This window comes from Phyllobates terribilis, unplaced genomic scaffold (assembly GCF_046119375.1).
Source record: "Phyllobates terribilis strain yellow unplaced genomic scaffold, ASM4611937v1 Scaffold_2__4_contigs__length_985480577, whole genome shotgun sequence".
In the NCBI taxonomy this organism is placed as follows: Eukaryota; Metazoa; Chordata; class Amphibia; order Anura; family Dendrobatidae; genus Phyllobates; species Phyllobates terribilis.
This window is the reverse complement of record NW_027362762.1, coordinates 21,835,419-21,852,400: the sequence shown is the minus strand read 5'-3', so window position 1 is coordinate 21,852,400 and position 16,982 is coordinate 21,835,419. Positions and strand designations below refer to the sequence as shown.

General features: G+C 46.6%; 1 protein-coding gene across 5 annotated transcripts in view; it reads right to left on the bottom strand.

The window, feature by feature from the left end:
• Window positions 1–237: 237 nt before the first annotated feature.
• Window positions 238–16,982, bottom strand: part of ARAP1 (ArfGAP with RhoGAP domain, ankyrin repeat and PH domain 1) — a 534,432-nt gene continuing 517,687 nt past the window's right edge. For all 5 annotated transcript variants that reach the window (XM_073661183.1, XM_073661187.1, XM_073661186.1 and 2 more), the window contains 2 exons: window positions 2,055–2,095; window positions 238–1,605 (listed from right to left, as the gene is read on the bottom strand). In XM_073661183.1, coding sequence (XP_073517284.1) covers window positions 2,078–2,095 — 18 coding nt within the window. In that variant the 3' untranslated portion in view covers window positions 238–1,605; window positions 2,055–2,077. The remainder of the gene's footprint in view (window positions 1,606–2,054; window positions 2,096–16,982) is intronic.

Genomic DNA, 16,982 nt, shown 5'->3' with positions numbered 1-16,982 from the left:
TATCATGTATCTCTGTATACAGAGAGCTCCTCCTAGTGGTGGCTGCAGACAGGATCTTATCATGTATTTCTGTATGGAGGGAGCTCCCCCTAGTGGTGGCTGCAGACAGAATTTTATTATATTTCTCTGTATACAGGGAGCTCCCTCTAGTGGTAGCATGAGGTAGACAGAATATTTTCATCTATGGAAGTAATTCAGAGCTTTGTACCATAACAAATAAAGAAAGACAAAGCTGTAACCGATATAAAGGTATATTATGGAATTAGTGCAGTTGGTCGCATTTATCCACGAGCCATCTGGTACATCATCGCTGCAGCATAAAATACACCGTAAAACTCATTGTCTTTATTTTTGCGTTGGATTTTCAATGACTCAGATGTGCTGAGACTCCGCCGCTCCTTCTACCGGGGGATGCAGCGTGACGTGGTGCATAGTGACGTCATTCCAGGTATATAAAATATAAATCTGATATCTTTGAGGCAGAATTCACACCAGGTCCAGGATCTTCATTAAGGCGATAAGGAGTTTTGCTCAGACCAACACCGGCCGCCATGTCTGTGGCATCAGGCACCGGCCGCCACGTCTGTGGCATCAGGCACCGGCCGCCACGTCTGTGGCATCAGGCACCGGCCGCCACGTCTGTGGCATCAGGCACCACGTCTGTGGCATCAGGCACCGGCCGCCATGTCTGTGGCATCAGGCACCACGTCTGTGGCATCAGGCACCGGCCGCCATGTCTGTGGCATCAGGCACCACGTCTGTGGCATCAGGCACCGGCCGCCACGTCTGTGGCATCAGGCACCACGTCTGTGGCATCAGGCACCGGCCGCCATGTCTGTGGCATCAGGCACCACGTCTGTGGCATCAGGCACCGGCCGCCATGTCTGTGGCATCAGGCACCACGTCTGTGGCATCAGGCACCGGCCGCCATGTCTGTGGCATCAGGCACCACGTCTGTGGCATCAGGCACCGTCCGCCACGTCTGTGGCATCAGGCACCGGCCACCACGTCTGTGGCATCAGGCACCACGTCTGTGGCATCAGGCACCGGCCACCACGTCTGTGGCATCAGGCACCACGTCTGTGGCATCAGGCACCGGCCACCACGTCTGTGGCATCAGGCACCACGTCTGTGGCATCAGGCACCGGCCGCCATGATTGGCTCCTTCACTTCTCAGTAGTCTTCTGCTGCGTCTTCTCACGTATCAGGCGTCACATGTGGGGACTGAATCTAAACTGGTCATGACAGTCCTGACCCCGGCGGCCGTCCCTTTAATTCAGTGTTAGTGCATCAGCCCCAGAAGATAAATCCATATACAGTCTATGAGCTCACAGGAGGCAGAGTTTTCCTTCAAGTCTTGAATTACAGAGTCTGAGGGGTGATTAGAGACCACCATAGTCCTGGGTGTAATGTCCAAGGAGGGATCGGGGGGAGGGGGGTGTATTTACAGACGGGCTTCTACAAGGCACGAAATCTACTATTCACACCCATGATTTCTGCTCCTCTCAGTTATTTATTAAGCCCCGGACTTCGCTCCATCTCCCAAAATGCATCTTAGTCCTGGGAGTCCCTGATACTTGGTCAATCACAATGGTCGCATCAGACCTGAAAAAAGTAGAGAAAATTAATAGATCCATAGAGGAGTTATCAAGAAAAATCTGCAGAAAACCTCAGCAGGGGAGCGGCAGCCTCGCAGTGTCCAAGGGTCCTAATCCCTCCTCGAGGAGCATGGACCCCTCACCTCTGCACATCGTCCTAGTTCTCACCCTTGTTCTTTCCCTCCCAGAATATTGCAACATTTTCCTAAATCCCATAAAAATCCCTATATATCAATCGAGTGCAGTCTGAACGTCTAGCCCATTTTGTAAGGAGTCAGAGGAGAGGAGCTTACATTTTCTCATCCCTTGACTGACAATTTACTCCCAGTTACTAAAGTGACAACTAAATCCATGGGGAGGTTGTCAGGTTGTCAGCCCCATCATCTAATATTACAGCGAGTGCAAAAAGAAGGGGTTTAGTCGAGAGCTTGGAAGGGAACAATCAGCTGCAGTTACCTGGATCGTCCCGAGCCGCGGCCTCATACGTTTCCTAGGAGCTGAAAAGAACAAGAGAATAATAAGATAAAACAACGGCACCGAGACCGGAGACAGGCAGACGATACAACGGCACCGAGACCGGAGACAGGCAGACGATACAACGCCACCGAGACCGGAGACAGGCAGACGATACAACGCCACCGAGACCGGAGACAGGCAGACGATACAACGCCACCGAGACCGGAGACAGGCAGACGATACAACGGCACCGAGACCGGAGACAGGCAGACGATACAACGGCACCGAGACCGGAGACAGGCAGACGATACAACGGCACCGAGACCGGAGACAGGCAGACGATACAACGGCACCGAGACCGGAGACAGGCAGACGATACAACGGCACCGAGACCGGAGACAGGCAGACGATACAACGGCACCGAGACCGGAGACAGGCAGACGATACAACGGCACCGAGACCGGAGACAGGCAGACGATACAACGGCACCGAGACCGGAGACAGGCAGACGATACAACGGCACCGAGACCGGAGACAGGCAGACGATACAACGGCACCGAGACCGGAGACAGGCAGACGATACAACGGCACCGAGACCGGAGACAGGCAGACGATACAACGGCACCGAGACCGGAGACAGGCAGACGATACAACGGCACCGAGACCGGAGACAGGCAGACGATACAACGGCACCGAGACCGGAGACAGGCAGACGATACAACGGCACCGAGACCGGAGACAGGCAGACGATACAACGGCACCGAGACCGGAGACAGGCAGACGATACAACGGCACCGAGACCGGAGACAGGCAGACGATACAACGGCACCGAGACCGGAGACAGGCAGACGATACAACGGCACCGAGACCGGAGACAGGCAGACGATACAACGGCACCGAGACCGGAGACAGGCAGACGATACAACGGCACCGAGACCGGAGACAGGCAGACGATACAACGGCACCGAGACCGGAGACAGGCAGACGATACAACGGCACCGAGACCGGAGACAGGCAGACGATACAACGGCACCGAGACCGGAGACAGGCAGACGATACAACGGCACCGAGACCGGAGACAGGCAGACGATACAACGGCACCGAGACCGGAGACAGGCAGACGATACAACGGCACCGAGACCGGAGACAGGCAGACGATACAACGGCACCGAGACCGGAGACAGGCAGACGATACAACGGCACCGAGACCGGAGACAGGCAGACGATACAACGGCACCGAGACCGGAGACAGGCAGACGATACAACGCCACCGAGACCGGAGACAGGCAGACGATACAACGGCACCGAGACCGGAGACAGGCAGACGATACAACGGCACCGAGACCGGAGACAGGCAGACGATACAACGCCACCGAGACCGGAGACAGGCAGACGATACAACGCCACCGAGACCGGAGACAGGCAGACGATACAACGCCACCGAGACCGGAGACAGGCAGACGATACAACGCCACCGAGACCGGAGACAGGCAGACGATACAACGCCACCGAGACCGGAGACAGGCAGACGATACAACGGCACCGAGACCGGAGACAGGCAGACGATACAACGGCACCGAGACCGGAGACAGGCAGACGATACAACGCCACCGAGACCGGAGACAGGCAGACGATACAACGCCACCGAGACCGGAGACAGGCAGACGATACAACGGCACCGAGACCGGAGCCAGAAAGAAGATACAACGCCACCGAGACCGGAGACAGGCAGACGATACAACGTCACCGAGACCGGAGACAGGCAGACGATACAACGGCACCGAGACCGGAGACAGGCAGACGATACAACGGCACCGAGACCGGAGACAGGCAGACGATACAACGGCACCGAGACCGGAGACAGGCAGACGATACAACGGCACCGAGACCGGAGACAGGCAGACGATACAACGGCACCGAGACCGGAGACAGGCAGACGATACAACGGCACCGAGACCGGAGACAGGCAGACGATACAACGGCACCGAGACCGGAGACAGGCAGACGATACAACGGCACCGAGACCGGAGACAGGCAGACGATACAACGGCACCGAGACCGGAGACAGGCAGACGATACAACGCCACCGAGACCGGAGACAGGCAGACGATACAACGGCACCGAGACCGGAGAGAGGCAGACGATACAACGGCACCGAGACCGGAGACAGGCAGACGATACAACGCCACCGAGACCGGAGACAGGCAGACGATACAACGCCACCGAGACCGGAGACAGGCAGACGATACAACGGCACCGAGACCGGAGCCAGAAAGAAGATACAACGCCACCGAGACCGGAGACAGGCAGACGATACAACGTCACTGAGACCGGAGACAGGCAGACGATACAACGGCACCGAGACCGGAGACAGGCAGACGATACAACGGCACCGAGACCGGAGACAGGCAGAGGATACAACGGCACCGAGACCGGAGAGAGGCAGACGATACAACGGCACCGAGACCGGAGACAGGCAGAGGATACAACGGCACCGAGACCGGAGAGAGGCAGACGATACAACGGCACCGAGACCGGAGACAGGCAGACGATACAACGCCACCGAGACCGGAGATAGGCAGACGATACAACGGCACCGAGACCGGAGACAGGCAGAGGATACAACGGCACCGAGACCGGAGCCAGAAAGAAGATACAACGCCACCGAGACCGGAGACAGGCAGACGATACAACGGCACCGAGACCGGAATCAGAAAGAAGATACAACAGCACCGAGACCAGAGCCAGAAAGAAGATACAACAGCACCGAGACCGGAGCCAGAAAGAAGATACAACGGCACCGAGACCGGAGACAGGCAGACGATACAACGGCACCGAGACCGGAGACAGGCAGACGATACAACAGCACCGAGACCGGCAGACGATACAACGGCACCGAGACCGGAGACAGGCAGAGGATACAACGGCACCGAGACCGGAGCCAGAAAGAAGATACAACGGCACCGAGACCGGAGTCAGAAATAAGATACAACGGCACCGAGACCGGAGCCAGAAAGAAGATACAACGGCACCGAGACCGGAGCCAGAAAGAAGATACAATGGCACCGAGACCGGAGCCAGAAAGAAGATACAACGGCACCGAGACCGGAGCCAGAAAGAAGATGCAACGGCACAGAGACCGGAGCCAGAAAGAAGATGCAACGGCACAGAGACCGGAGCCAGAAAGAAGATGCAACGGCACCGAGACCGGAGCCAGAAAGAAGATGCAACGGCACCGAGACCGGAGCCAGAAAGAAGATGCAACGGCACCGAGACCGGAGACAGAAAGAAGATACAACGGCACCGAGACAGGAGACAGGCAGACGATACAACGGCACCGAGACCGGAGCCAGAAAGAAAATATAACGGCACCGAGACCGGAGCCAGAAAGAAGATACAACGGCACCGAGACTGGAGCCAGAAAGAAGATACAACGACACCGAGACCGGAATCAGAAAGAAGATACAACGGCACCGTGACCGGAGCCAGGCAGACGATACAACAGCACCGAGACCGGAGCCAGAAAGACGATAAGGCGACACAGAGACCGGAGACAGGCAGACGATACAGCGACTGGAGCCAGAAAGATGATACAATGGCACCGAGACCGGAGACAAGCAGACGATAGAACGACACTGAGACCAGAGACAGGCACACGAGACAACGGCACCAAGACCGGAGACAGACGATACAACGGCACCGAGCCCGGAGACAGACGATACAGCGACACCGAAGACAAGTAGATGATACAACGACACCGAGACCGGATCTAGAAAGACGATACAACAACATTGAACCGGAGCAAGAAAGAAGATACAAGGGCACCAAGACCAGATCCAGAAAGAAGATACAAAAACACCGAAGACAGGCAGACGATACAATGACACCGAGACCGGAGACAGGAAGACGATACGACGACACCGAGACCGGAGACAGGCAGACGATACAATGACACCGAGACCGGAGACAGGAAGACGATACGACGACACCGAGACCGGAGACAGGCAGACGATACAACGACACCGAGACTGGAGACAGGCAGACGATACAATGACACCGAGACCGGAGACAGGAAGACGATACAACGGCACCGAGACCGGAGACAGGCAGACGATACAATGACACCGAGACCGGAGACAGGAAGACGATACGACGACACCGAGACCGGAGACAGGCAGACGATACAACGACACCGAGACTGGAGACAGGCAGACGATACAATGACACCGAGACCGGAGACAGGAAGACGATACAACGGCACCGAGACCGGAGACAGGCAGACGATACAACGACACCGAGACCGGAGACAGGCAGACGATACAACGACACAGAGACCGGATATAGAAAGACGATACAACGACATTGAACAGGAGCCAGAAAGAAGATACAACGGCACCGAGACAGGAGGATTGGATTCAGTATATATGATGACAACACTGGGAGTGTCTGCAGTATAGATAGTCACTTTATAAATGACACCGACACTTTATAAATGACAACGACAGACACTTTATAAATGACACCGGAGGCTACATATCGATATCATTGGTGTGTGACAGTATTTGGTCATGCAAACATTTAGGCATAAGCAAATCCGCAGCAGAAGCGGAGGACGCCGCCGTGGCGTCTCAGCGGATCCACGTGTGAATTAGCCAAATTGTCATTTATTACAGCTGATTCGCGGCTTTCGGAGAAGTCTTTAGTGCAGGAAACTTTGCTGGTGGAGCATTGGTGGATCCTGCTCCACAGATGGGAACGCGGCCTTGTGGTGTCTGTTCTCCATTCTGACTCCATGCCGGAGGGAGTAGATGGGCAGCTGCTCGAGAGACAGGCGGCTGCTCTCGCTGACCGGAGGGCTGCCTGCTGACCGGCGGCTGCTCGCTGACCGGAGGGCTGCCTGCTGACCGGCGGCTGCTCGCTGAACGGAGGGCTGCCTGCTGACCGGCGGCTGCTCGCTGACCAGAGGGCTGCCTGCTGACCGGCGGCTGCTCGCTGACCAGAGGGCTGCCTGCTGACCGGCGGCTGCTCTCGCTGACTGGCAGCTGCTCGCTGACCGGAGGGCTGCCTGCTGACCGGCGGCTGCTCGCTGACCGATGAGCGGAGGCCGCTCGCTGACCGGAGGATGCTCGCTGAACAAAGGCCGCTCGCTGACCGGAGGCCGCTCGCTGACCGGAGGATGCTCGTTGACCGGCATCTCTGCTGCATTTCTGATGACTCTGTTTAAGCTGCGATTAGGCCAAATCTAAGTTGTGTTTGAAGTGATCAAAGGCAATGAAGATGAAATGTGGATAGCTCCCCTCCCCCGCCCGCTCCACCTTCTGCAGCCGGAGAAGCCGCGTTCCTATCTCCCATGACGGATACAGTCCGTCAATCACTGCTCGGCCATTCTTATCTCCAATGGAGACGTTAATCATCTGCCACACACGAGACCCACAACACTCATCATCCTCATAATGGGAGCCGCTCACACAATGCACAGGAACGATACATGGATTTATGGGACCAGTAACTGCAATGTGCGTCCTCATTCTACAGCGCCTCCTCTGTACGGACAATGTATCAAATGACAAAGATTGCCGCAGAATCCATGGCAGAAATATAGGGCTTTCAGATATTGGATTTGGACTTGCAGTGTGAAGTGTCACAAAACAAATGTAAATATTAGACAAAGATAACACAAGTAACCACAAAATGCAGTTTATAAATAAAGGTCTTTATTAATAAGGGAAAAAGAAATCCAAACCTACAGGGCCCTGTGTGATAAAGTGATTTCACCCCCTCCCCACTTAAAACATAAATTAACTGTTTTTTATCAGATCTTTCTGAAGCGGAGTACAATTTTCCTAGACACAAACAGCCCTGATTACTGCCGCACCTGTTCTCAATCAAGAAATCACTTAAATAGAACCTGCCTGACAAAGTGAAGTAGACCAAAATATCCTCAAAAGCCTAGACATCATGCTGGGAGTCAAACAAATTCCTGAACAAATGAGAAGTAATTGAGATCTATCAGTCTGGAAAAGGTTATAAAGCCATTTCTAAAGCTTTGGGACTCCAGCGAACCACAGTGAGATACATTATCCACAAATGGCGAAAACATGGAACAGTGGTGAACATTCCCAGGAGCGGCCGGCCAACCAAAATTACCCCAAGAACGCAGCGACGACTCATCCAAGAGGTCACAAAAGACCCAACATCCAAAGAACTGCAGGCCTCACTTGTCTCAGTTAAGGTCAGTGTTCATGACTCCACCATAAGAAAGAGACTGGGCAAAATGGCAGCATGGCAGAGTTCCAAGAAGAAAACCACTGCTGAGCAAAAAACATAAAGACTTATCTCAGTATTGCCAGAAATCATCTTGATGATCACCAAGACATTTGGGAGAATACTCTGTGGACTGACAAGACAAAAGTTGAACTTTTTGGAAGGTGTATGTCCCATTAAATCTGGTGTAGAAGTAACTCAGCATTTCACAAAAAAGAACATCCTACCAACAGTAAAATATGGTGGTGGTATTGTGATGGTCTGGGATTGTTTTGCTGCTTCAGGACCTGGAAGACTTGCTGTGGTAAATGAACCATGAATTCTGCTGTCTACCAAAAAATCCTGAAGGAGAATATCCGGGCATTTGTTCGTGACCTCAAGCTGAAGTGCACTTGGGTTATGCAGCAGGACAATGATCCAAAACACACCAGCAAGTCCACCTCTATAAATGGCTTAAGAAAAACAAAATTAAGACTTTGAAGTGACCTAGTCAAAGTCCTGACCTTAATCCTACGGAGATTCTCTGACATGACTTTAATAAGGCGGAAACCTCCAATGTCGCAGAATTACAACAATTCTATAAAGACGAGCGGCCAAAATCCCTCCAGATCGTTGTAAAGACTCATTGCCAGTTATCGTAAACCCTTGAATGCAGTTGTTGCTGCTAAGAGCCCAACCAGATATTAGGTTTAGGGGGCAATCACTATCACACAGGGCCCTGTAGGTTTGGATTTCTTTTTCCCTTAATAATAAAGACCTTCATTTAAAAACTGCATTTTGTGGTTACTTGTGTTATCTTTGTCTAATATTTACATTTTTTTTGTGATCTGAAACATTTCAGTGACAAAAATGTAAACGAATAAGAGATCAGGAAGGGGGCAAATACTTTTTCACACCGTTGTGTGTATATGTATATTATATACAGATGCATCTCAGTAAATTAGAATATCACCAAAAAGTTAATTTATTTAAGTTCTTCAATACAAAAAGTGAAACTTGTATATTATATAGAGTCATTACACACAGAGGGATCTATTATATAGAGTCATTACACACAGAGGGATCTATTATATAGAGTCATTACACACAGAAGGATCTATTATATAGAGTCATTACACACCGAGTGATCTATTATATAGAGTCATTACACACATAGGGATCTATTATATAGAGTCATTACACACAGAAGGATCTATTATATAGAGTCATTACAAACAGAGCGATCTATTATATAGAGTCATTACACACAGAGGGATCTATTATATAGAGTCATTACACACAGAGGGATCTATTATATAGAGTCATTACACACAGAGTGATCTATTATATAGAGTCATTACACACAGCGATCTATTATATAGAGTCATTACACACAGAGTGATCTATTATATAGAGTCATTACACACAGAGGGATCTATTATATAGAGTCATTACACACAAAGTGATCTATTATATAGAGTCATTACACACAGAGTGATCTATTATATAGAGTCATTACACACAGAGGGATCTATTATATAGTCATTACACACAGAGGGATCTATTATATAGAGTCATTACACGCAGAGGGATCTATTATGTAGAGTCATTACACACAGAGGGATCTATTATATAGAGTCATTACACGCAGAGGAATCTATTATATAGAGTCATTACACGCAGAGGGATCTATTATATAGAGTCATTACACGCAGAGGGATCTATTATAAAGAGTCATTACACGCAGAGGGATCTATTATATAGAGTCATTACACGCAGAGGGATCTATTATATAGAGTCATTACACGCAGAGGGATCTATTATATAGTCATTACACGCAGAGGGATCTATTATATAGAGTCATTACACGCAGAGGGATCTATTATATAGAGTCATTACACACAGAGGGATCTATTATATAGAGTCATTACACGCAGAGGGATCTATTATATAGAGTCATTACACGCAGAGGGATCTATTATATAGAGTCATTACACGCAGAGGGATCTATTATATAGAGTCATTACAAACAGAGCGATCTATTATATAGAGTCATTACACACAGAGGGATCTATTATATAGAGTCATTACACACAGAGGGATCTATTATATAGAGTCATTACACACAGCGATCTATTATATAGAGTCATTACACACAGAGGGATCTATTATATAGAGTCATTACACACAGAGGGATCTATTATATAGAGTCATTACACACAGCGATCTATTATATAGAGTCATTACACACAGAGTGATCTATTATATAGTCATTACACACAGAGGGATCTATTATATAGAGTCATTACACACAAAGTGATCTATTATATAGAGTCATTACACACAGAGTGATCTATTATATAGAGTCATTACACACAGAGGGATCTATTATATAGAGTCATTACACACAGAGGGATCTATTATATAGAGTCATTACACGCAGAGGGATCTATTATGTAGAGTCATTACACACAGAGGGATCTATTATATAGAGTCATTACACGCAGAGGAATCTATTATATAGAGTCATTACACGCAGAGGGATCTATTATATAGAGTCATTACACGCAGAGGGATCTATTATAAAGAGTCATTACACGCAGAGGGATCTATTATATAGAGTCATTACACGCAGAGGGATCTATTATATAGAGTCATTACACGCACAGGGATCTATTATATAGTCATTACACGCAGAGGGATCTATTATATAGAGTCATTACACGCAGAGGGATCTATTATATAGAGTCATTACACGCAGAGGGATCTATTATATAGAGTCATTACACGCAGAGGGATCTATTATATAGAGTCATTACACGCAGAGGGATCTATTATATAGAGTCATTACACGCAGAGGGATCTATTATATAGAGTCATTACACGCAGAGGGATCTATTATATAGAGTCATTACACGCAGAGGGATCTATTATACAGAGTCATTACACGCAGAGGGATCTATTATATAGAGTCATTACACGCAGAGGAATCTATTATATAGAGTCATTACACGCAGAGGGATCTATTATATAGAGTCATTACACGCAGAGGGATCTATTATATAGAGTCATTACACGCAGAGGGATCTATTATATAGAGTCATTACACGCAGAGGGATCTATTATATAGAGTCATTACACGCAGAGGGATCTATTATATAGAGTCATTACACGCAGAGGGATCTATTATATAGAGTCATTACACGCAGAGGGATCTATTATATAGAGTCATTACACGCAGAGGGATCTATTATACAGAGTCATTACACGCAGAGGGATCTATTATATAGAGTCATTACACGCAGAGGGATCTATTATACAGAGTCATTACACGCAGAGGGATCTATTATACAGAGTCATTACACACAGAGGGATCTATTATATAGAGTCATTACACACAGAGGGATCTATTATATAGAGTCATTACACACAGAGGGATCTATTATATAGAGTCATTACACGCAGAGGGATCTATTATACAGAGTCATTACACGCAGAGGGATCTATTATATAGAGTCATTACACGCAGAGAGATCTATTATACAGAGTCATTACACGCAGAGGGATCTATTATATAGAGTCATTACACGCAGAGGGATCTATTATATAGAGTCATTACACGCAGAGGGATCTATTATATAGTCATTACACGCAGAGGGATCTATTATATAGAGTCATTACACGCAGAGGGATCTATTATATAGAGTCATTACGCGCAGAGGGATCTATTATATAGAGTCATTACGCGCAGAGGGATCTATTATATAGAGTCATTACGCGCAGAGTGATCTATTATATAGAGTCATTACACGCAGAGGGATCTATTATATAGAGTCATTACACGCAGAGGGATCTATTATATAGAGTCATTACACGCAGAGGGATCTATTATATAGAGTCATTACACGCAGAGGGATCTATTATATAGAGTCATTACACGCAGAGGGATCTATTATATAGAGTCATTACACGCAGAGGGATCTATTATATAGAGTCATTACACGCAGAGGGATCTATTATATAGTCATTACACGCAGAGGGATCTATTATATAGAGTCATTACACGCAGAGGGATCTATTATATAGAGTCATTACACGCAGAGGGATCTATTATATAGAGTCATTACACGCAGAGTGATCTATTATATAGAGTCATTACACGCAGAGGGATCTATTATATAGAGTCATTACACGCAGAGGGATCTATTATATAGAGTCATTACACACAGAGGGATCTATTATATAGTCATTACACGCAGAGGGATCTATTATATAGAGTCATTACACACAGAGGGATCTATTATATAGAGTCATTACACAAAGAGGGATCTATTATATAGAGTCATTACACACAGAGCGATCTATTATATAGAGTCATTACACACAGAGGGATCTATTATATAGAGTCATTACACGCAGAGGGATCTATTATATAGAGTCATTACACGCAGAGGGATCTATTATATAGAGTCATTACACGCAGAGGGATCTATTATATAGAGTCATTACACGCAGAGGGATCTATTATAAAGAGTCATTACACGCAGAGGGATCTATTATATAGAGTCATTACACGCAGAGGGATCTATTATATAGAGTCATTACACGCACAGGGATCTATTATATAGTCATTACACGCAGAGGGATCTATTATATAGAGTCATTACACGCAGAGGGATCTATTATATAGAGTCATTACACGCAGAGGGATCTATTATATAGAGTCATTACACGCAGAGGGATCTATTATATAGAGTCATTACACGCAGAGGGATCTATTATATAGAGTCATTACACGCAGAGGGATCTATTATATAGAGTCATTACACGCAGAGGGATCTATTATACAGAGTCATTACACGCAGAGGGATCTATTATATAGAGTCATTACACGCAGAGGAATCTATTATATAGAGTCATTACACACAGAGGGATCTATTATATAGAGTCATTACACGCAGAGGGATCTATTATATAGAGTCATTACACGCAGAGGGATCTATTATATAGAGTCATTACACGCAGAGGGATCTATTATATAGAGTCATTACACGCAGAGGGATCTATTATATAGAGTCATTACACGCAGAGGGATCTATTATATAGAGTCATTATACGCAGAGGGATCTATTATATAGAGTCATTACACGCAGAGGGATCTATTATACAGAGTCATTACACGCAGAGGGATCTATTATATAGTCATTACACGCAGAGGGATCTATTATATAGAGTCATTACACGCAGAGGGATCTATTATACAGAGTCATTACACACAGAGGGATCTATTATATAGAGTCATTACACACAGAGGGATCTATTATATAGAGTCATTACACACAGAGCGATCTATTATATAGAGTCATTACACACAGAGGGATCTATTATATAGAGTCATTACACGCAGAGGGATCTATTATACAGAGTCATTACACGCAGAGGGATCTATTATATAGAGTCATTACACGCAGAGAGATCTATTATACAGAGTCATTACACGCAGAGGGATCTATTATATAGAGTCATTACACGCAGAGGGATCTATGATATAGAGTCATTACACGCAGAGGGATCTATTATATAGTCATTACACGCAGAGGGATCTATTATATAGAGTCATTACGCGCAGAGGGATCTATTATATAGAGTCATTACGCGCAGAGGGATCTATTATATAGAGTCATTACGCGCAGAGGGATCTATTATATAGAGTCATTACGCGCAGAGTGATCTATTATATAGAGTCATTACACGCAGAGGGATCTATTATATAGAGTCATTACACGCAGAGGGATCTATTATATAGAGTCATTACACGCAGAGGGATCTATTATATAGAGTCATTACACACAGAGGGATCTATTATATAGTCATTACACACAGAGGGATCTATTATATAGAGTCATTACACAGAGGGATCTATTATATAGAGTCATTACACGCAGAGGGATCTATTATATAGAGTCATTACACGCAGAGGGATCTATTATATAGAGTCATTACACGCAGAGGGATCTATTATATAGAGTCATTACACGCAGAGTGATCTATTATATAGAGTCATTACACAGAGGGATCTATTATATAGAGTCATTACACGCAGAGGGATCTATTATATAGAGTCATTACACACAGAGGGATCTATTATATAGTCATTACACACAGAGGGATCTATTATATAGAGTCATTACACACAGAGGGATCTATTATATAGAGTCATTACACAAAGAGGGATCTATTATATAGAGTCATTACACACAGAGCGATCTATTATATAGAGTCATTACACGCAGAGGGATCTATTATATAGAGTCATTACACGCAGAGGGATCTATTATATAGAGTCATTACACGCAGAGGGATCTATTATATAGAGTCATTACACGCAGAGTGATCTATTATATAGAGTCATTACACGCAGAGGGATCTATTATATAGAGTCATTACACGCAGAGGGATCTATTATATAGAGTCATTACACGCAGAGGAATCTATTATATAGAGTCATTACACACAGAGGGATCTATATATAGAGTCATTACACACAGAGGGATCTATTATATAGAGTCATTACACACAGAGGGATCTATTATATAGAGTCATTACACACAGAGGGATCTATTATATAGAGTCATTACACACAGAGGGATCTATTTCACGTGTTTATTTCTGTTAATGTTGATGATTATGGCTTACAGCCAATGGAAACACAAAAGTCATTATCTCAGTAAATTAGAATACTTTATAACAGCTTGTCGTCCTCCTGAAATGTCTGTTCAGTAAATGCCTCAATACTTGCTCGGGCTCCTTGTGCATCAATTACTGCATCAATGCGGCAATGTGGCATGGAGGGATCAGCCTGTGGCATGGAGGGATCAGCCTGTGGTATGGAGGGATCAGCTTGTGGCATGGAGGGATCAGCCTGTGGCATGGAGGGATCAGCCTGTGGTATGGAGGGATCAGATTGTGACATGGAGGGATCAGCCTGTGGCATGGAGGGATCAGCCTGCGGCATGGAGGGATCAGCCTGTGGCATGGAGGGATCAGCCTGTGGCATGGAGGGATCAGCCTGTGGCATGGAGGGATCAGCCTGTGGCATGGAGGGATCAGCCTGTGGCATGGAGGGATCAGCATGTGGCATGGAGGGATCAGCCTGTGGCATGGAGGGATCAGCCTGTGGCATGGAGGGATCAGCCTGTTGCTGCTGAGGGGTTATGGAGCCCAGGTGGCTTTGATAGCAGCCTTCAGCTCGTCGGCATTGTGGGGTCTGGGGTCTCTCATCTTCCTCTTGACAATACCCCATAGATTCTCTATAATAGATCCTCTATGGGGTTAAGGTCAGGCGAGTTTGCTGACAATCAAGCACAGTGATACTGTTGTGTGTAAACCAGGTATTGGTACTTTTGGCCGTGCGGACAGGGGCCAAGTCCTGCTGGAGAATGACATTTCCATCTCCATAAAGCTTGTCGGCAGAGGGAAGCATGAAGGGCTGTAAAATATCCTGGTAGACGGCGGCGCTGACTTTGGTCTTGATAAAACACAGTGGACCTCCACCAGCAGATGACATGGCCCCCAAACCATCACTAATTGTGGAGACTTCACACTAGACCTCCAGCAGCTTGGATTGTGGCCTCTCCACTCTTCCTCCAGACTCTGGGACCTTGTGGAGTGTGTCAATGACTGCCTTCTGGACATCTGTCAAGTCAGCAGTCTTCCCCATGATTGTGGAGCCTACTGAAACAGACTAAGGGACCTTTTTAAACGCTTAGGAAGCCTATGCAGGTGTTTTTTGTTAATTATTTTAATTTACTGAGATAATGACTTTTGTGTTTTCATTGGCTGTAAGCCATAATCATCAACATTAACAGAAATAAACACGTGAAATAGATCCCTCTGTGTGTAATGACTCTATATAATAGATCCCTCTGTGTATAATGACTCTATATAATAGATCCCTCTGTGTAATGACTCTATATAATAAATCCCTCTGTGTGTAATGACTATATATAATAGACCCCTGTGCGTGTAATGACTCTATATAATAGATTCCTCTGTGTGTAATGACTCTATATAATAGATCCCTCTGTGTGTAATGACTCTATATAATAGATCCCTCTGTGTGTAATGACTCTATATAATAGATCCCTCTGTGTGTAATGACTCTATATAATAGATCCCTCTGTGTGTAATGACTCTATATAATAGATCCCTCTGTGTGTAATGACTCTATATAATAGATCCCTCTGCGTGTAATGACTCTATATAATAGATCACTCTGCGTGTAATGACTCTATATAATAGATCCCTCTGTGTGTAATGACTCTATATAATAGATCGCTCTGTGTGTAATGACTCTATATAATAGATCCCTATGCGTGTAATGACTCTATATAATAGATCCCTCTGTGTGTAATGACTCTATATAATAGATCCCTCTGTGTGTAATGACTCTATATAATAGATCCCTCTGCGTGTAATGACTCTATATAATAGATCAGGTGCAGTATACATGATATCAGTGGCGGCAGGTGCTGTATACATGGTATCAGTGGCGGCAGGTGCAGTATAGATGGTATTAGTGGCGGCAGGTGCAGTATAGATGGTATCAGTGGCGGCAGGTGTAGTATAGATGGTATCAGTGGCGGCAGGTGCAGTATAGATGGTATCAGTGGCGGCAGGTGCAGT